The sequence below is a fragment of the Rhinolophus ferrumequinum genome, chromosome 17 (assembly GCF_004115265.2).
Source record: "Rhinolophus ferrumequinum isolate MPI-CBG mRhiFer1 chromosome 17, mRhiFer1_v1.p, whole genome shotgun sequence".
Lineage (NCBI taxonomy): Eukaryota > Metazoa > Chordata > Mammalia > Chiroptera > Rhinolophidae > Rhinolophus > Rhinolophus ferrumequinum.
The window spans coordinates 3424648-3442472 of record NC_046300.1 but is presented as its reverse complement, the minus strand read 5'-3'; the positions used below and the strand labels follow the sequence as shown (position 1 = coordinate 3442472).

Genomic DNA, 17825 nt, shown 5'->3' with positions numbered 1-17825 from the left:
CACACCAAATCTATACACTTTGTGGTCCTCATTCTTTCCCACGGCTCAGTGACACCTGGCAATGTCAAACACTGCCTATTTATGATCTACTCTTACCTAGAATCTCAGAACAACCCAATTTCCTGGTTCTGCTCTGCCTGCTGAGGGATTTTTGGTTTCTTTTTCTCTCTCATGCGCTTGACACAATTTAGAAGAGTCTATCCAGAACTCTTTTCTTTTTCCATTTTCTCTCATTGCACCTCGTTCACCCTCATCACTTCAGAGCAGACGAGTTGGAAAGCTATGTTTCCAGTCTTCATCTGTCCCATGAACTCCAAACTGGCACTGTCAACTCTGAGCCGCGTTATGTGGCACACGTAATGATGTGTTGGTCTCGTAACTGGCTCTCTGTGGAAAAAAAATGTCCTGACACGTGCTCATCTCCATGGTGTTAACATTCCCACTTTGGTCGAGGTCAAGCTACCAATGTGACATCACTGAACAGGGACCGAGGAGGACGGGCCTGGGCAGGTGGGCTCCAGGTACCACTGCATGGTAAGCCTTTCACGTTCAACACCCCCAGGCTGAATGCATCACCCACCCAAACTGGTCAGTCTGCTTCCAGAGATCATACATACGCATGAGGAAACTCTTCCCTCTTATTGGTCAAAGGATTCAGCCCTATTTTTGTTATCTACTGAGCAGCCAGGTAAGCAGTCCTGGTTGGAGGCAGGAATGTGCCCCCCTGAATAATCCATCTCACACAAAGCTGCTCCTGGTGCTGCTGGTTTACTACATGGGATAATTTTTAGAGGCATGGAGCGTTAAATAATTTAGGCTAACATTATCAATTATTTGTTTTCTTTTACATTTTAAAACTCCCACTCTATGATGTAATTATGTTGTTTCGTGGGGGGAAGGACAGTGGAATTACAAAATATTTCTTATTCCGGGGAGAGTAGGAGGGATTGTATACACGACAACACACACTCCAACTTTGTTTAATCGCGTCTCTTACCCACCACCTGGATCTCTCATCAGGCAACCTGTAATTCCACTATATGTAGCCTCTAGTGCCATATGTTGTAATTATATGGAGAGCCAAGTGTTGCTCTAATTAGATCATTTGGCAAAAGGGATGAAGAGATACCATGATGGATATTAACTAGTCGAGATCCAATTAACTCTGGCATATCTGCAACTGAAACGTGAGCATGAGCCTGTACCACAGAAATACAGGGTCAGACACAGACCATCGGTTTTTACATGGCTTCTCTGCATCTAAGCGGTCCAGCCGATTCTATTCCCAGGGACAGCAAAGTGAGGAGAAACCCAAACCATCCGCCTCGTCTCTGCTAAGAGGGCATCAACACCGCCGGTCTGGTTTCCACATCCAGTCACAACACTTCAGTTCTAATTGCTCTTAATTACATGCCACTTGGTTGGAATATTTTCATGATCACTTAAGTCCATTTGGTGACACAGAGCTATTTTCTCTGAACAAAGGCAGTGCGGAGGTACCTCAAGGACTTAATTGACCTCTTCTCCAAGGGGTTTAGATGGCTCTACCCCAGCCCTGAAATCAGACCACCATGCCTCCTTCTCCCCAGGAAACTAAAAAGCCATGAATCTGAAGGCTGCCAATTTATTACTGAAACTATGAAACGTGTAACAGGAAAAGCTGCGTCTGGCCAGTCATCTCATCCACATTAAAGGCACCTGCAATACCCCACTGTTTTAAAAGGGAGGCAATGAAAGCAGTACTTTAGTTTTACTACTAATTCACTGACTTACCACCAGATGCCATAGAGAGAAGCATCTAATGCCTGTTCCTTCTTTACGCAAAGCTGGTACAGGCATGAAGTGAGACCTGTATCTGAATCCAGGCTCTGACACTGCCCAGTTTTGCAACCTCACGTAAGTAAATACCCTCTTCGAGCCCAGCTGTCCTTATCTAAAAGGTGGGGTTCATGATAGGATTGCTCTCACAATGTTTTGTTGAGAACTAAAAGAGAACACATATGGCATGTTTAGCAGACGGGTAAAGACCGAAAAAAAGCTAGGTATTATTATTTTCATTAACATTAACAAGTGGGAAAACTGTGACCGCAAGATAACCAAGAAACACATGACAAGAGTCAAAGTAATAAGTATCCAGAATCCCAAGGACTCCCAAAGCCCAAGGTTGATTCATGAATGTACTAGTGACAGAAAGGGAGATCAAAGTCTTATTTCATCTTAATAGCTAGAGATTTCCGAGCTCCTTCACAGCCAAGCCGACTCACAGGGTTTCTGTCACTCTTATTTTATATCTGTCAACATTATTCACGTTAACCATCTCCCGTCAAGAAACCCCAAGCACCTCCCTCCCCCCTGATTATTCTTCCACTGCTTCCATCTACACCCGACAGATGCCCCGGCTTCCACCTGTGTGGGTCCCTCTCTTACTCTCACTTGCGTACGAGACTTGCTCACGTCCATCCCTTAATCTTGCATGTACATGAGCTCCAACATGGCCGGCTCTGTCCCCTCTCTGCCTCTCTACATGGCTCCCTTTCTCTAATGACAGCTTAAACTCGCTTCCCGTTGGAAGCCCATTCTGGCAGACTCTGCCTGATGCGGAGTGTCTATTCTCTGCGTGTTCCCTGAGGGCAGCTGTGTGCTTCTGTTTGGACTGTATTATATTAATTTGTGCTTCACTGGTGGTTTCCCAATTGTTTCCTGTGTGTCAATATCGTCACAATAGCTGAATTTTGTAAAACCCTAGGAAGAAAGTCTTGTGACTTCTATCTTCTCCTTCCTTCTTCAGCCAAAACAGACAGTTTATAATTTTTATAACCATAAAATTAAAATGAAACCCCTGTGTAAAACAGTCGGTGCAAATCACAGATTCTCAGCCAAAGATGAAGCGTCACCCTCACTTCATTGTTTTGCTGGTTTTCCAGGAATTTGGGTAACAGTATGAGGTGTATACTTGCCCCCATCCGCCGCACCCCTCACCTTCTGTCTCTTCACCTTGGAAACTCCCTTAGCTCTGATTTCCCAGGGAGTTCAAAGCTTGGGGGGCATTAAAAGAAGTTTCCCCGAGCAAAGGTTGGGACCTGCTCTTCCAGAGACAGAAGGGAGCACATTCTGGCCTTCAACCAAATTTATTTCCTCTCCACTTTGCGTTAGATGGGACCAGTGGAAGGGACGATTTAATCAAAGGGTAAGTGACAAAGGACAAGTAAAAGGTACAAAAACCAAACTGAAACCAAAATAAAAACACCTCCGATAAGAGACTAATACCCAAAATATATAAGGAACTCACACAACTCAACAACAAAAAAACAAACAAACTGACTAAAAATGGGCAGAGGAACTGAATAGACATTTCTCCAAAGAAGACATGCAGATGGCCAACAGACATATGAAAAGATGCTCAACATCATTAATCATCAGAGAAATGCAAATAAAAACCACAATGAGATATCACCTCACCCCAGTCAGAATGGCTATCATCAACAAGACAAATGGTAACAAGTGTTGGAGAGGCTGTGGAGAAAAAGGAACCCTCATACACTGTTGGTGGGAATGCAGACTGGGGCAGCTGCTATGGAAGGCAGTGTGGAGGTTCCTCAAAAAATTAAAAATAGAATTACCATATGACCCTGCAATCCCTCTCCTGGGTATCTACCCAAAAAATCTGAAAACATTTATCCATAAAGACACATGTACCCCAATGTTCACTGCAGCTTTGTTTACGGTGGCCAAGACATGGAAACAACCAAAGTGTCCTTCGACAGATAATTGGTTAAAGAAGATGTGGTACATATATACACAATGGAATACTATTCTGCCACAAGAAAGATGAAATGCTGCCATTTGCGACAACATGGATGGATTCTGAGATTATTATGCTGAGCGAAATAAGTCAGACAGAAAAAGTTGAGAACCATACGAATTCATTGATATGCAGGACACAAAACTGAAAGCAACAAAGGAACAAGACAAACGACCAACGAAACAAAAACGCATAGACACAGACAATAGTTTTGTGGTTACCAGAGAGTAAGCGGGAAGGGGGATGGTAGACAAGGGTAAAAGAAATAAAATATATGGTGATGGAAGGAGAACTGACTCTGGGTGGTGAACACACAATGTGATACATAACAGAACTGTACACTTGAAACCTATGTAATTTTACTATCCATTGTCACCCCAATAAATATTAATTAAAAAAAACAAAAAAGAAAGCCAAGCAAAGGGAAGACCACATTACTGGGAAGATGTTTTGAAACCCCAGATTTCCAGACACGTGCCATGAGTTGGATGGAGGGTGGAGGATGCAAACTTTTCTGTAAAGGACCAAAGAGCAAATGTCTTAGGCTTTGCAGGCCAGTGGTCTCTGTCACTGCTACTGAAACCTGCCCTAGGGGTGCCAGAACAGCAAGAGACAATTTGTAAATAACGAGTAGGTCTGTGTCTAGTAACACATTGCATATGGACACTGAAGTTTGAATTTCATCTAATTTTCATGTCACAAAATACTATATTTCTTGGGTTTATTTTCTACCATTTAACAATGTAAAACCAGCCTCAGCTTGCAGGCTGTGTGAACACAGGTGGAGGGCTGGCTTTGGCCCGTGGGCTGCAGTCTGTCAGGCCCTGCATAAGAGCATGTCAGGCAGAGAGAAGAGAGTGTGGAAAGGCTTTGCGGCAGGAGGAAGAAGGTCATTTGAAGAAGTAGCAGGAGGGCCACAGGGCTCAACAAGGAGGCATGCGAGAACAGGTGGCACAGGGAGCCTGACCAGTGCAGGGGCGTGCAGGTCATGTGACTGGCTGCCTGTCCTGGGGTCCAGGGGAAGCCACCAATATAGCGTCACACCTGGCTTTGCATTAGAATCACCTGGGAAACTTCAAAACAAACTCAGATTCCTGGGTCTCATCTGAGAATCTCCCAGGAGGAGCCCTGGGCAATGGAGAGTGGCATTCTGCATTTTTCAATGTACTTCTGTGGGTCCCACTGCAGCCAGCTCAGCACCAGTCTGCAGACCCGCACGAGAGAACGCCCTCTGGGTTTCTGGTTTAGGGATGGAGACACACCGACCCGGGATGGTCAGGGGACATCCCAGAGGGGGCACAGTAAGTCCAGGATGGTCAGGGGACATCCCAGAGGGGGCACAGTAAGTCCAGGATGGTCAGGGGACATCCCAGAGGGGGCACAGTAAGTCCAGGATGGTCAGGGGACATCCCAGAGGGGGCACAGTAAGTCCCAACATGCGTTCCCTGCATACACACATGGAGCTGAACTGATGAAGGATGGGAAAAATTTCAAAGGAGTGGGGAGACCTGTGCCCCAAACGTGTCCCACTGCTGTCTGGTACCCAGTGGCATGCGAGTTCTTGCACTTGTCACGCAGGGTCTTCCTCAGCCCGGTCCCGAGGAATCTCCCTGCTCAGACATGCCTCCGTGCTTTCCCTTTTCATGTTTCCCTCTTGCCACACCTCCCACTTCATATCCTACCACCGCCTTCTCCAGCAATCTCCTCCAAGAAGGAGAGGGTTTGGGGGGTTGATTCATTCATTTCATACAAAAATATTGAGTCGCTACAGTATTCCAGACCCAGTAGGGAGCAGGGGCTGGGGTACTGGTGCGCTCTACCATACGGCCTCACGGCCTTTCGGCCTCTCCTAGGAAATTGATATTAATGAAGTACGCATACACATACATATAAAAGGTGTCGATGTCAAAAGAAGGGGAAGGAGAGAGAGAGAGAGGAAGGGAGGGAGGGAGAGAGGGAGGGAGGAAGGTCCAGGGAAACCACCATTAACATTTCGGGGGCGTCCCTTCCAGGCGGAGTCCCTTCCAGGCTTTTTTCTATGTTTGCATATCAAAATATCTCTATGTGTATGGGTGTTGAAGACTATGGAATGCTCTTTTATATATTGTTAAAGAGTAAAATTTATAACTGTATCAGATGAAAAGTCTCTGTCCTTTAAACCACTATAGAAATTGTTTTATCCCTTTTTGATGATACCTGAAAGAACCCTGGTTTAAATTAGGTTATGTTCATATCTCAAATACGTCCTGTCCAGAGAAGTGTGTGACAAATGTGAATTGATCAGAGACGTGATGTGGGACGTTTCGTCTTGTGGAAGATTTCAGAGAGGGCTGGTTCCAAGTAAACCAGCTGAGAGGTTAGTGTAATAGTTGCCAAGAGGACCGACGACAGATGGCCAATGCAGGTGACACTCAAATCAAGCGCTGCCTTTACACCGGGCACCTTGTTTCAATCCTCCGTACAGAAATCCAGTTCTCTCCTCAGCATGTCCTGGGGCCTAACCGATGTGGACACCACATGCATAGAACAGGTGGTAGGGAGTCCCTGCCTGAATTTGGTCATTACTTTAGCCCCTGACCATAACACGAGGTGACAGACGATACTGATGAAAAGGCTTGTGTCTGGCGGCAAGAGAGAACTGGGTCTGTGCATCATTACAAACATCTAGAAACAAATCTCTAAACGCCCCTGCAACTGCACGACAGGGGACCTCAAAGCCATAGCACTTTATCTGTGGCTCTAGGAGGGACACACCAGGGCAAGGGGGAAGGGTCCCGGGTCTGAGTCTGGAGGGCAGGATGTGCTCTGTCCATCTCCATGACGAGTGCACATGCCAAATGAAAACGGTGCAGTGTTACCAAAAAGCCGGGCGAACAGACCCATCCAGAGCGAGATGCTCCAGTTGCTTTGATGTTGTTTTGCCTCCAAGGCAGGATTTCCATTATTGTGGAGAAGAACTGCCTCTAATTAGTGCAATAACATAATTGTTCCCCGGGGCAGAATTCCTAACAACAGAGCATATAGCTCCGCAGCAACTGTAAGAGATGCCCAGCGGGCAGACTTGTCATTAAGACACTCTGCCTCCAGAGGAGAAGCAGAGCGCCTGGAGCAATAACCTCTCCTTTCCAGGTGAGGATTGCATGGCCTTCTGGGCAAATACCTGCCATCACCTTTGCTCTGCCTCCCAGACTGCCCGTGTCTTCAGGCTGGGGTTTCACACCTTGTACACACGTGGAGTGTTGCTGTCCTGTGCTGGGACTTCTTTGCATGTATTACATGCATGTCAACTCTCCCAGAGGCCTTGGGGAAGGGAGGCGAATTAGGGCATGATTCAGTTTCACTTCAGAAACAGATCTCAATGTCTCTAGACAAGACACGTGAATTTGATTCCTATTTGGGCTGAATATTCTCATCCAGTGTTAGCCTTGATCTGATTATACTGTGGGGATCAGGCAAACCTAAACATATATTTCAGTCTGGTTAGAAATGCCATATGTAATCTTATTGTGTCTTCAACGCTGGTGTCCATAGCGCTCCACTCAAGGTTGCCAAATCCAGCCGCCATCTCTGAGCCATTATTTTGTTGGGCCTCTCGGGCGCGCCAAGAGCTTGTTCCTTCTGATCTTTCCTGCTCCTTGGCTTCTGTTTATTGCATTCTCCTGGTTGTCCTTCCCCAAGTCTCCTCTCTCAGTCTTCCCAGCAGGCTCTGCTTCCTTCCACCCATCCTTTGCCTGGGGCTGTTCCTCTGGGTTCCATCCTTTGTTGTTTGATAGGCAGATGTTCTCACTCTACAGAACTCTCTCTGGATGAACTTATTCTCTCCATGGCTTCCTATCTCTGGATGATATTTATCTCTGTCTTTACTCTCCTGAATTCTGACGCATACATCAATTTCCTGCTGGACTTTCATTCACTGAGCAATTACTCTTACCAGGCATTGTCCTAAATGGTAGTGACACAGAATGGAACAAAACACACACCAAGGGCCCCACGGAACCACAAGGGTCAAGGCAGAAGAAGGAGGCAGAAAAGCAAGTCAGAGAGAGGTGGGGTGAGGAGGACTAGACTTGCCATTGCTAGTTCTGAAGACGGAGGAAGAGGTATGACGAGCCAACGGATGCAGGTCACATCTAGAAAGCAGGAAACAGATTGTCCCCGAGGATCTCCAGAAGGAACACAGGATTTTAGGTGAGGGAGAACCCTGTTAGGCTTTTGATGGCCGGGACTGTCCGGTATTAAATGTGTACTGTTTACGCCAAACACAGACACACACTCACACACACAGATTTTTGTTCTCATGGAATTTACATTCTGACTGGGTGGAGGGTAGAGAAGACAGATAATGAAATACAAAATGTGGTATGTTAGATGGTGATAAGAACGATGGAACATATAAAGCAGGGAAAGAGAAAGGGGCATTTTATAATTTGAAACAGTTCAGTGGGAAAAGGCTTCGCTGAGAAGGTGACACTTGAATGGGAATGTGACATCTCCATTTGCGGGCACCTCAAAATGAACATGTTAATATGAATCTCTTTACTTTCTCCTCTCAGAATGGCTCTTTCTATCGTCAGTATCGTGGCAAGTGGCACTGCTATCCACCAGCAGAGTCATTTTATTTTCCTTCATGTTTTTCACTAAATACGTCATTACATCTTTTAAATTCTACCCTTTAATCGCTTTCTCGTCTCCTTTACTCTGAGGAGACTCACACCCTTCCAGCCCTTCCCATTTCCTGGACGGCTGCCTGAGTCGGATTCTCGTCCTCCCCAAGTTTGCCCCACCGGGTTCTTTCCGCACCTTGCAGGCAGAGCAATCTTTCTGCAGCAAGCGTATGATTGTGTACTCCCCTTGCATAAAATCCTTCCATTCTCTCCAGGGTCTTCTAGTTCAAGTCTAAGCCCCGCAGACATAAAATTCAAGGCTTCCACAATCTATCGTTGGCCCACATGTTTCAATGTTCCTTCTCAATATATCACCTTTATAACCTATGCCCTAGGATTATTGAAAAACTTAGTTTGTTCTTTTGCTACTGGGACCCTGCACCCGGCTATGAGCACTCTGAGGGCTGGATTATGTCTCCGCTCTCTCTCCATCCCCTGGGCCAAGCAAGGGGCCTACCTGCAGCAAGCACCCAATGAACACCTGGTTGATTGAGTGAAATTGGAGTGGGTTCGTTTGACAGAATAGTCACACTGCTCTGAAATCATGCCTGTGGCATACAGGCTGCAGGTTTGAGAGTCTTTTTGGAAACATTCAGTGACATATCTATACTTGGTTATTATCTATTAGCTTGACATAATGCATTAGCGCGATGTTTAAAAGGGAGGAGAGAAATTCTCCAGCATGAGTTAAAGAAATCTTTATTTAAAATTAACTAGAGTAACACTTCACTCATTTCTTCAGCTTCGGTGAGGAGTAAAATATTTCATCTAAGTAAATTTGCCAGATTAACTAGATTTACCCCTTTAAGCATCAAATTACTTTTTAAAAACACCCTTGAGAGGGAGTGGTCTTTCCAAGATGCATTGTACATTTACTGCCTTGGTGATCTAAGCTCACTGAAGATAATTTATTGTCTTTAGAGACAGAATGTAACAATAATTATCATCCTTTGCCACAGAGATAAATAAAACTATTTATTTCCTTATTAGTACTGTATTTAATTCTGGCCGCCAGAAAGACATCGAAGGAAATGATCAGGACAGTGACAAGATGTCAAATAACATCATAGGAAGAGTGTCAGAGACATTTGGGCTTGGAAAAGAATTGGAAGAGAATTGAAAGGGGACAAGAGAAAATAGCCTTGCGAATGGGGATAGTGGAGAAGAATTGGCGTTGTTAGTATGACTTCAGAGAGCAAAGCAGAAAACAATGAGTGGAAGTTACCAGGCTAGAGGTTATGCAGAATTTAATTCACTCTGCATCTGAGAAGCACCCAGGGATGACGGAGCAGGGTCCAGCCATTGAGTGGGTCCTTGTCCTGGAAAGGATGCTGGGCTCTGTGAGTAGAGCAGGAATGTGACGTTGGTGTCTACCCAGCATCCATTCACTCTCTTTCTGGTAATTGGACCCTGAATTTGGGGGGGAGGGACCATGTCCCTTATCAGTCCATGTGGCCTGTGGTGGAGTGACCCATGTGCCTCTTGGGATAAGCACGTGACTCACGCCCTCCTATCCAGTGCAATACATCCCCCTTGAATGGGACCGGTTCAGGGAAGGACGCTAAGGCAGGTTCATTCAATTTCATGACCATCTCTTCCGCCATTGCTATAAAAGGTGAGACACCCCGCCACCAGGAGAGGAGAGCCCGTGGGAAAATGGAGTCAGCACGGAAGAAAACGTTGGGGAGAGACAAAGAGAACGAGACCGAGTTCTGATGACAGTGTGTGAGCATCTGAACCTTGTCACACCCTAAGTCACAAGCTGCCCCAGCCCCCTGGAAAGTGGGAGCCCAGGAACCCCCTTTGTACTGAAGCCAGTTCTGAGTTGGGTTTCTGTCACGCCCAACTACAACAGTCCATTCTGGTTGACACGGGGTTTTACGGCTCCTTCTATTCTAGGATTCTAAGTTTTTATTAATGATTCTGGCTCTTTCTGTATTTTGCTGTTTTTGCTACTAATAGATCAACTTTGGTTTCATCTGCCTCAAGTGCCTTCTGTTTAAAAACTAACAGTAAACAAAATTATCAGCCTTATTCAATTAGTAGGCTTCATGGCTCAATTAATCGGAATGATTTTATTGCTTTGATGGTGACTAGAAGCCTCTCCTGAGAACTAAAGTACTTGGGCTTTGTGACAGGTCGTCCCTATTTTAAATGCCTGATATTGCATACACTTTGCCTGCTGGTAAGTGTACAAGAAAACGAGACATGTTTTATTTATATAGATACGCTGTCTACACAATAACAAAGCTACAAAAAAATGAAGATTAAGTCTTCCATTAAATGCTTGGCATAATATGGTTAAGGCCAGTGTGAATATGATTTAAGTTTCTAAATGCTTGAAAAACCAAAATAAGTGCATACAAGTATACTTTTAATGTTCACATTACACCAGTATTTCTGAATCTATAGCCACCAAAATAACTACAATGTCACCGTATGATTAAATGAGATACAAACTTTTAAAATGTTGCTTCCTCTACTTTTATTGTAAACTCTTCTGTGAGCAGTTGGTTAGTTAACATTGAAATTAAATATCACTGAATAAGTAGCGCTTGGCAAAGTCTTTCAAAACATAGATTCTAGGGAGCATAAAATTTTGTTTCACCAAAACTTTGTTTAGACCAGTGTTTGGTACTTAAGAGATTAATATTTTTTTTCTTCAAATGTTAAAGATTTACCTGTTTCTTCTTAAGATTCCACACTTCAAAAGACAATTGAGGCTGACAAATCAGTGCATTAAACACTATTATTAACACAAAGAATTCTGCCTTTTGCATTGGTCTAACAGTGGCAGTCTTTTCCTAAAATAGGAATCCTAAAAGTTTTCACCCCTGAATCCTACCTATGACTGCTTTTGTGCACTTATCCACTTAATTGTTTCTCCATTATGAGAGGAAAAAAAAGAGAAAAATGGTGGAATGTTTTCTCTGGCAATGAGGCAATAATAGTAAAATCTTTGCTATTTTTCACCCTTTTCAGAAATTATGAGATGTTCTATTGAGCTTATATCTTTCTCTGAAGTTAAAACAAACATACAAATAACCAGTGGTCCATGGAGTACACTTGGCCCATGGAGGTGTGTACTAACTTTAAAATAAAAAAAAATTAGGTACCGACATTTAACAATGAAGATAGTTCAGATGAAAGTCCAGATTTCTAGTTTTTCTTTCCAAATGAGAAGATGGGAAGGCACCTGACCTGCATGTCCGTACGGTGGCCATGTGCTCGGATAGAGTGGCAGGTGTCTCCCTTGGAAGGGGCACACTGAAGCCCCCACCTGTCCTCTTTATATTACATGTGGCAAGCTTTTGCATTCACCTACGTGACCAAAAGCAATCCATCTGCATATCCCTTCTGAGTGCGGTGGAAGGCAGGGCCAGAGCTGTGAGAATAAGCTCCCACGTGGAGAGGGAAGGGCTAATACTGATGGTTTGGGTCCTGCCTGGTGACACTGGAGGTGGAGGTGATGAACAGCAAGACTGGAGTAATGGTGGGGAGTTTCCTTGGTTTAAATTGATCTTTCGTGCCTTGTAAATGTTGAAGCAATATCTGAAGCCTATTAATCAAATCAGGAGTAGAAAGAACAAAACGTGCAGAGAGACAAGCTTCTGTGGTGAGTCAAGTGGTGGAAACAATCAGTGCAATTCACTTATCAAATAGGATTCTTGGTATCAATACACTGTTTTCCCAAAGGTGATTTAATCAACCTGGAACAATGGTTAAGTTACAGCAGTGATAAGCAGTCGTCAATAGAGTTCCAATGTTAGCTTGTCTCTTTTCTTCTAAGTACACGGGAAGACTGTATTTCCCTGTGGGGTTGAACTTGGCAGAGCCATGGGACTTGTTGGGCCAAGGACACATGAGTGAAAGTGACACGTCCACTTCTGGGCCAAAGCTTTAGAGCTCCCAGGCTGTGGAGCCACCCTCTTTATCCTCCTGCGATTCCAGCGTTCCAGAGAGTGCTACACCCCCAGCCTTGGCTTTAGACAGCAGCAAAACCACCAGCTGACCCCTGGAGGGCGGCCATGCAGTACGAAGGAGAAATGGCCTGTTGTTGTTTTATGCCAACAGTGTTTGTGACAGTGAAGCTGAGCCTCTCCTGGGTTGCTGCTCTCCCATGTTACTCTAGCTTCATTCATTCACGGCTTTTGGCATGTCTATCTCTTATCCCCATGGTTTTAAAAACTACTTTTCCTTTATACCATTCTTGAATTAAAACTTTTAAAATATAGCCTTATTCTAAGCCATGCATGTGGCACATACTAGCTATATTTCAATTATATTTTATTACACATTAGAGTATTAGGTTGGTGCAAAAGTAATTGCGGTTTAAAAGGTTAAAAGTAACTGCAAAAACCACAATGACTTTTGCACCAATCTAATAAACACATGACTATTAAAGGTAATCTCACATATTTCATTATGGGAAACACTGAGGTAAAACAGGAAAAGCACCTGATGTTTAAGGCGACAATATGAGAAATTGTGTCCCAAATTTCAGGTGTGGCTTCAAATTTGAACGCCATGCCAATATGTAGCGAAGAATACTGCTTTCTTGATGTAACAGAAATCAGAAAGGAATGCACATTATGAATTTGCTACGCTTGTGGCTACACCATCCATCAACCATGCCAGGTTTGTTTGCAAAATAACTAATAAGGACAACCGTCAGTGCAATGATCTTATTTGCGCGTGCAGATTCAAAGGCACACAGTGGAAAGGGTAGGTGCATACACGTCTGCACAGGTTTCCTGACTGCGTCTGTAAGTACCTGACCTTCAGCATCAATTAAAATCATTATGTATACAGCTGGTGAATGTTATGGACGACACAGACTCATACATAATTATCATTTTCCAACAGACTGAGGAGATTACAGAAAGGGGTGGGGGATATTTTATAGGGGTGCCGGCTAAGAAAAGGTCTCAGAGAGAGCTGCTATTGGATGCAATCTGGCCTAAAACCTCAAACAACCTATATATATACATATAATAAACAACAGGTGTTCTAAGTGTAATTCAAGTATAATAAGAAACATACAGGTGGAGAGTTTAGATATCAATGAGGAAAAAACTGTTATTTCACAAAGATGCGATTAAAATTATGTCGTTTGCAGAATGGGTTTTGGAATTAGAGATATTTAGCTTCAGAAAAGGAGAGATGAACAAGAGACATAACAGTCATTGCCAAATATTGGAGGGTTGTCATAGCAAAGAAGAATTGGATTTATCTGTTAACGCAACAAAGGAGGTAGGATGGAGAAAAGTGGGCAATTCTACAAATAAATTTTAGGCTACAATTAAGAAGCGCATTTTTGGCTGCTCATCTTTGGGCAGCTCCGGCAGCGTTAGCATGGGTCACATGACCTCTGTGCAGGGAGGGCTTTGCAGAATCTTAATACCAAGAAAGATTATAAAGACCAATTAATTTACCACCCTCTTCCAAAGCTTCAGTTCTTTGATTAACATTTAGTCTGCAAATAGCAAAGAGTGAATGCTTCCCTCTAGAACCATTAATAACAGACCAATAAATTATTATAGGTTAATCAAATATTGAAAATATTTCAAGAGCGTACCTTTCATTTTCCTTTAGTATGTCCCTTCCTTTCTTCCAGGAGTAGACAGGTTTCGGAGAAGCTTTTGGCTTACACTCAATGACAACTTCACCTCCCACTTTGACAAGAGTCACCCTTTTTAAGAGAGTTCTTGAAAAATCTGGACCCACAGCTGGAAGAGAACATAGAACATAATTAATTATTATGGGAGATTTCTTTCTGTAATATACTTATTGTTGCCATGGGCATCACACGGAGAAAGTTAAATTTTTTCTAAAGTAAAGGGAAGTAGCATCCTGAGTTTTGAGGGATAATTAAAATTTGAGGAGTAATTTATAGATGGTAAAACGCACCAGTTGTAAGTCTACAGACTCATGAATTTGGTATAATCCATCCACCATGAAGATCAAGATATGGAACATTCCATCACCCTATTGAGAGGTTCATTTAAAAAAAAAATCCATGTTCAAGTGAACAGAAATATGTGGGTCCTAGAGCAAATTAAGCCTGAAACATCACGGGTGACAAAAATGACAACACTGAAGGTACCCTGATTTGGGAACGTCATGAGAACAGAGGGTTTCTGGGAAAAGACAATAACACTGAGAAAACAGAAGACAGCAAGAAAAAGGAAGACGAAACATGAGATGGATGGACTCCATAAAAGAAGCTTTTGGCATGAGTCTCCAGGAGCTGAGCAGGGCTGTGAGGACGGGACACTGTGGACATCACTCATTCACAGGGTCGCCAGGGGTCACAGCCAACTCAATGGCATGTGACACACACACAAAATGGAAGAGATAAAACAAGAACAGCCACAAGGCATTTTTCTGATTGTGGAGGTTAACACGTGCCCTTTTCGATACAGTTCTGCCTGTGCTGTGTGCGTGTCACCACCAGAGAACGTGCTGTCGTGTCTGTGTCATTACCCTCTGTGAGCTCCTAGAAAGGCAGGGCTTTGTTCAGCTTTCCACCACCGCTTGGTTCATGCAGGAAAAACTGTGACTTGCTCTTAGAAAACTCTATTCCAAGCTCACCACTAGTGTTCTAAAAAATTCACACATGTTGACACCAAATGCATAGTTTTGTGGAAATAACAGCAAAGAATTAGCTCTTTTTTAAAACAAAAGATACATATCTGTATCCTCCTGGAAGAAAGATAAGAGCTGCCTTTTTGAAAAAAATCTCCATTTTCCTCTGAGTTAATTGAAGTAACGTGTTGTAGGATCTGCTGTGAGCAGGGATTTCTTTCTTAGAATCTCAATTCTACCACATTTAAAATCCCTGACTTGTTACAACGCGACCTGATGGAATTGAAGATTTCAGAGCATGCTGAGTGTGAGATTTAAACACTAACCACAAAGTACTTCCAGGAGAACAGGGGGTGTGTGTGTATGGGTGGGGAGAATGAGTGTCAGTTTCTTACTCGTACCCAAACCATATGCTAATGATGGAAAAAAAGAGAAAAGAGAAAAAAACAAGCTCCAATGGAAGCAAGTTAAGTCTTTATTAAGTGCTTTTGTTGTGGAAAGGTTTTCAGTAATTTCCCACAAGGAAATAAAGACAGGGAGGTTATTTTTCAATGGGGTGATGTAATGTACACCTGGGGCTAGTTTTACTCGTGAAGGTGAAATTAAGTAAATAAATCAGTAGGCAAATGAGACCTCAGTCTGGGCACCTCGGAAACACGAGGGGCGTCCCCGACTCAGTTATTCTATAAGTACAATTAATAAGCAGAGTGCAAGCACAGATGCTTCCCTATAATGAGACAAACACACTCCTGCTTTCATCTGCCAAATCACATGATAAAAATGACAGGCTTATGAAGAAGACAGGCCTACTCAATATTCATATAACGAGAACACTAACAAAAACAATAACCATCCTAAGAAATACATTACCACGAGTAGACAAATTCCTAATAGCTAAATCCTACAAAAACGCAGGAGTTGTGTATGTGGTGTATGTGTGTGGCGTGTGTGTGGCGTGTGTGGTGAGTGTGTGTGGTGTGCATGGCGTGTGTGTGTGTATGAAGACAGCCTGAGGGAAGAGGGAAGGAGGAAGAGTGCAGACTGCTGAGCTGGGAAGGACGTGCAGACGCATCAAGACTGGAGAACCGGCCCTAGGCAGGGTCGTGTTGGAGCTCACGGCCAAACCGAGCCAAGAGGATGGATGTGGGGTGAGTGGGGATGATGGCCAGTCTGTCCCGGCCTTGGCGAGCTGTGCTGATGACTTAGTGGGCTGCGTCTGATTGCTGCAACTCAGGAAAGACATGAAGACGCCAGCACCTCAGGGATCCCATCACTGGTCCCCCAGGCACTGATCCCAGCTCCACCACCTTGCAACACAGAAAGGTTCTTGTGACACAACACTCATTTTCATTTTAGGCAAACACCTGAATTGACACATTAATGTAAAAAAAATCAACTCTAGAAGTTTTTTAAAAAGGGTATTTTGTGAAATAGATACAAATCCACATCATACAAAACTCCTTTCTTAAAAGTGTATCTTGCTACACACATATATTTTCATCACTTTAAACTGACATTTTTCATCTGCTCAGGAGAAATTCTGCAGTTGCATCTGAAACGAGTTTACATAAATCAAACTGTGCATAACACACGGGTGTATTTGTCAAAAAACCTGTATGTTGCTTTTATGGGTTTTGAGAGAGCATCATACTGGGCCACACAGAAGGGGGAACACATTCTCATTTCAAAAGCATTTGTGCTGTCGTATTTATGTGCATATTATCTTTTGGATGTCCTAGAGATAAGACTGGCTTTGAATCCCTTTCACTAATAAAAATGGAGTTCTACATTCGAATTTTTTCCCTTTGTTTATTTGCTTAACTTACTTCTAGCGTTATCTAACCCTGCAGGTCTACCAGTTGCCACCATGAGCTGTCGCGGGTTCCAGGGCAAAACTGTCAGGTTTCCATCCATTTCTGAATCCTTGACCCATTAATAGGTTTCTTCACAGTCTGCCACTTTGTGACCACCTTTTGTACCTGAGATGCTCTTAGGCACATCCCACAAACTTGTGGGATGACGCTTTTTCCTTCCTGGACCCTATATCTATTCCGATTCCCAAACACTGTCCAGGAGAGGCTGGAGGGAAAAGTGAAAGGAGCCTGTTTGATCTGACAGTCACAGAGAGTGAGGTGTGAGGGTATTGGTAAGGTTCCCGGTAGGCCACTGTTAGGACCAACCCCTGCAGGCACTTAAACAGTTAGTGCACACTGAAGGTGAAACATCAGGAAGCTCGTAATAATTCAGCAAAGACAAAGTCAGTTGCTAAATCACCCATTGGAGCCTGTCAGGAGCACAGAGTTGGGACACCCTCATTTGCTACACCTCAGAGGGTAGGACTTCTTACATGGATTACCAGCGGGCACTGCTGTCCCACTGTTGGAATGAGTCATACTACAGGACCTCTTCCATGCGGGAAAGGCAACTTATACTGTGTTTCCCCAAAAAGTAGACCTACCCCGAAAATAAGCCGTTAAGATTGTCAGCCAGACGGATACATTTAGTACGTTATGACGATGTTCCAGAAGAAGATGACGTGACTGTATTTGAATAAATGTAGATTGTTGTACATGAGAAAATAAGACATCCCCTGAAAATACGCCCTAATGCATCTTTTGGAGCAAAAATGAATATATAAAACCTGGTCTTATTTTCGGGGAAATACGGTATAAGAGGTGGTCTTATTCTGGGGGAAACATGGTAATTGTTTATCAATGATCTTTAATACATTGCATTACCTATGAGATGCTTCTGGCTGGGAGAAACCCTCT

At 43.6% G+C, this 17825-nt stretch overlaps 1 protein-coding gene across 8 annotated transcripts in view; it reads right to left on the bottom strand.

The window, feature by feature from the left end:
- The window catches only part of CNTN4 (contactin 4), a 795376-nt gene that overhangs the window by 107413 nt on the left and 670138 nt on the right, over positions 1 to 17825 (bottom strand). For all 8 annotated transcript variants that reach the window (XM_033132994.1, XM_033132996.1, XM_033132995.1 and 5 more), the window contains one exon: positions 14045 to 14195. In XM_033132994.1, the coding sequence (XP_032988885.1) occupies positions 14045 to 14195 (151 nt within the window). The remainder of the gene's footprint in view (positions 1 to 14044; positions 14196 to 17825) is intronic.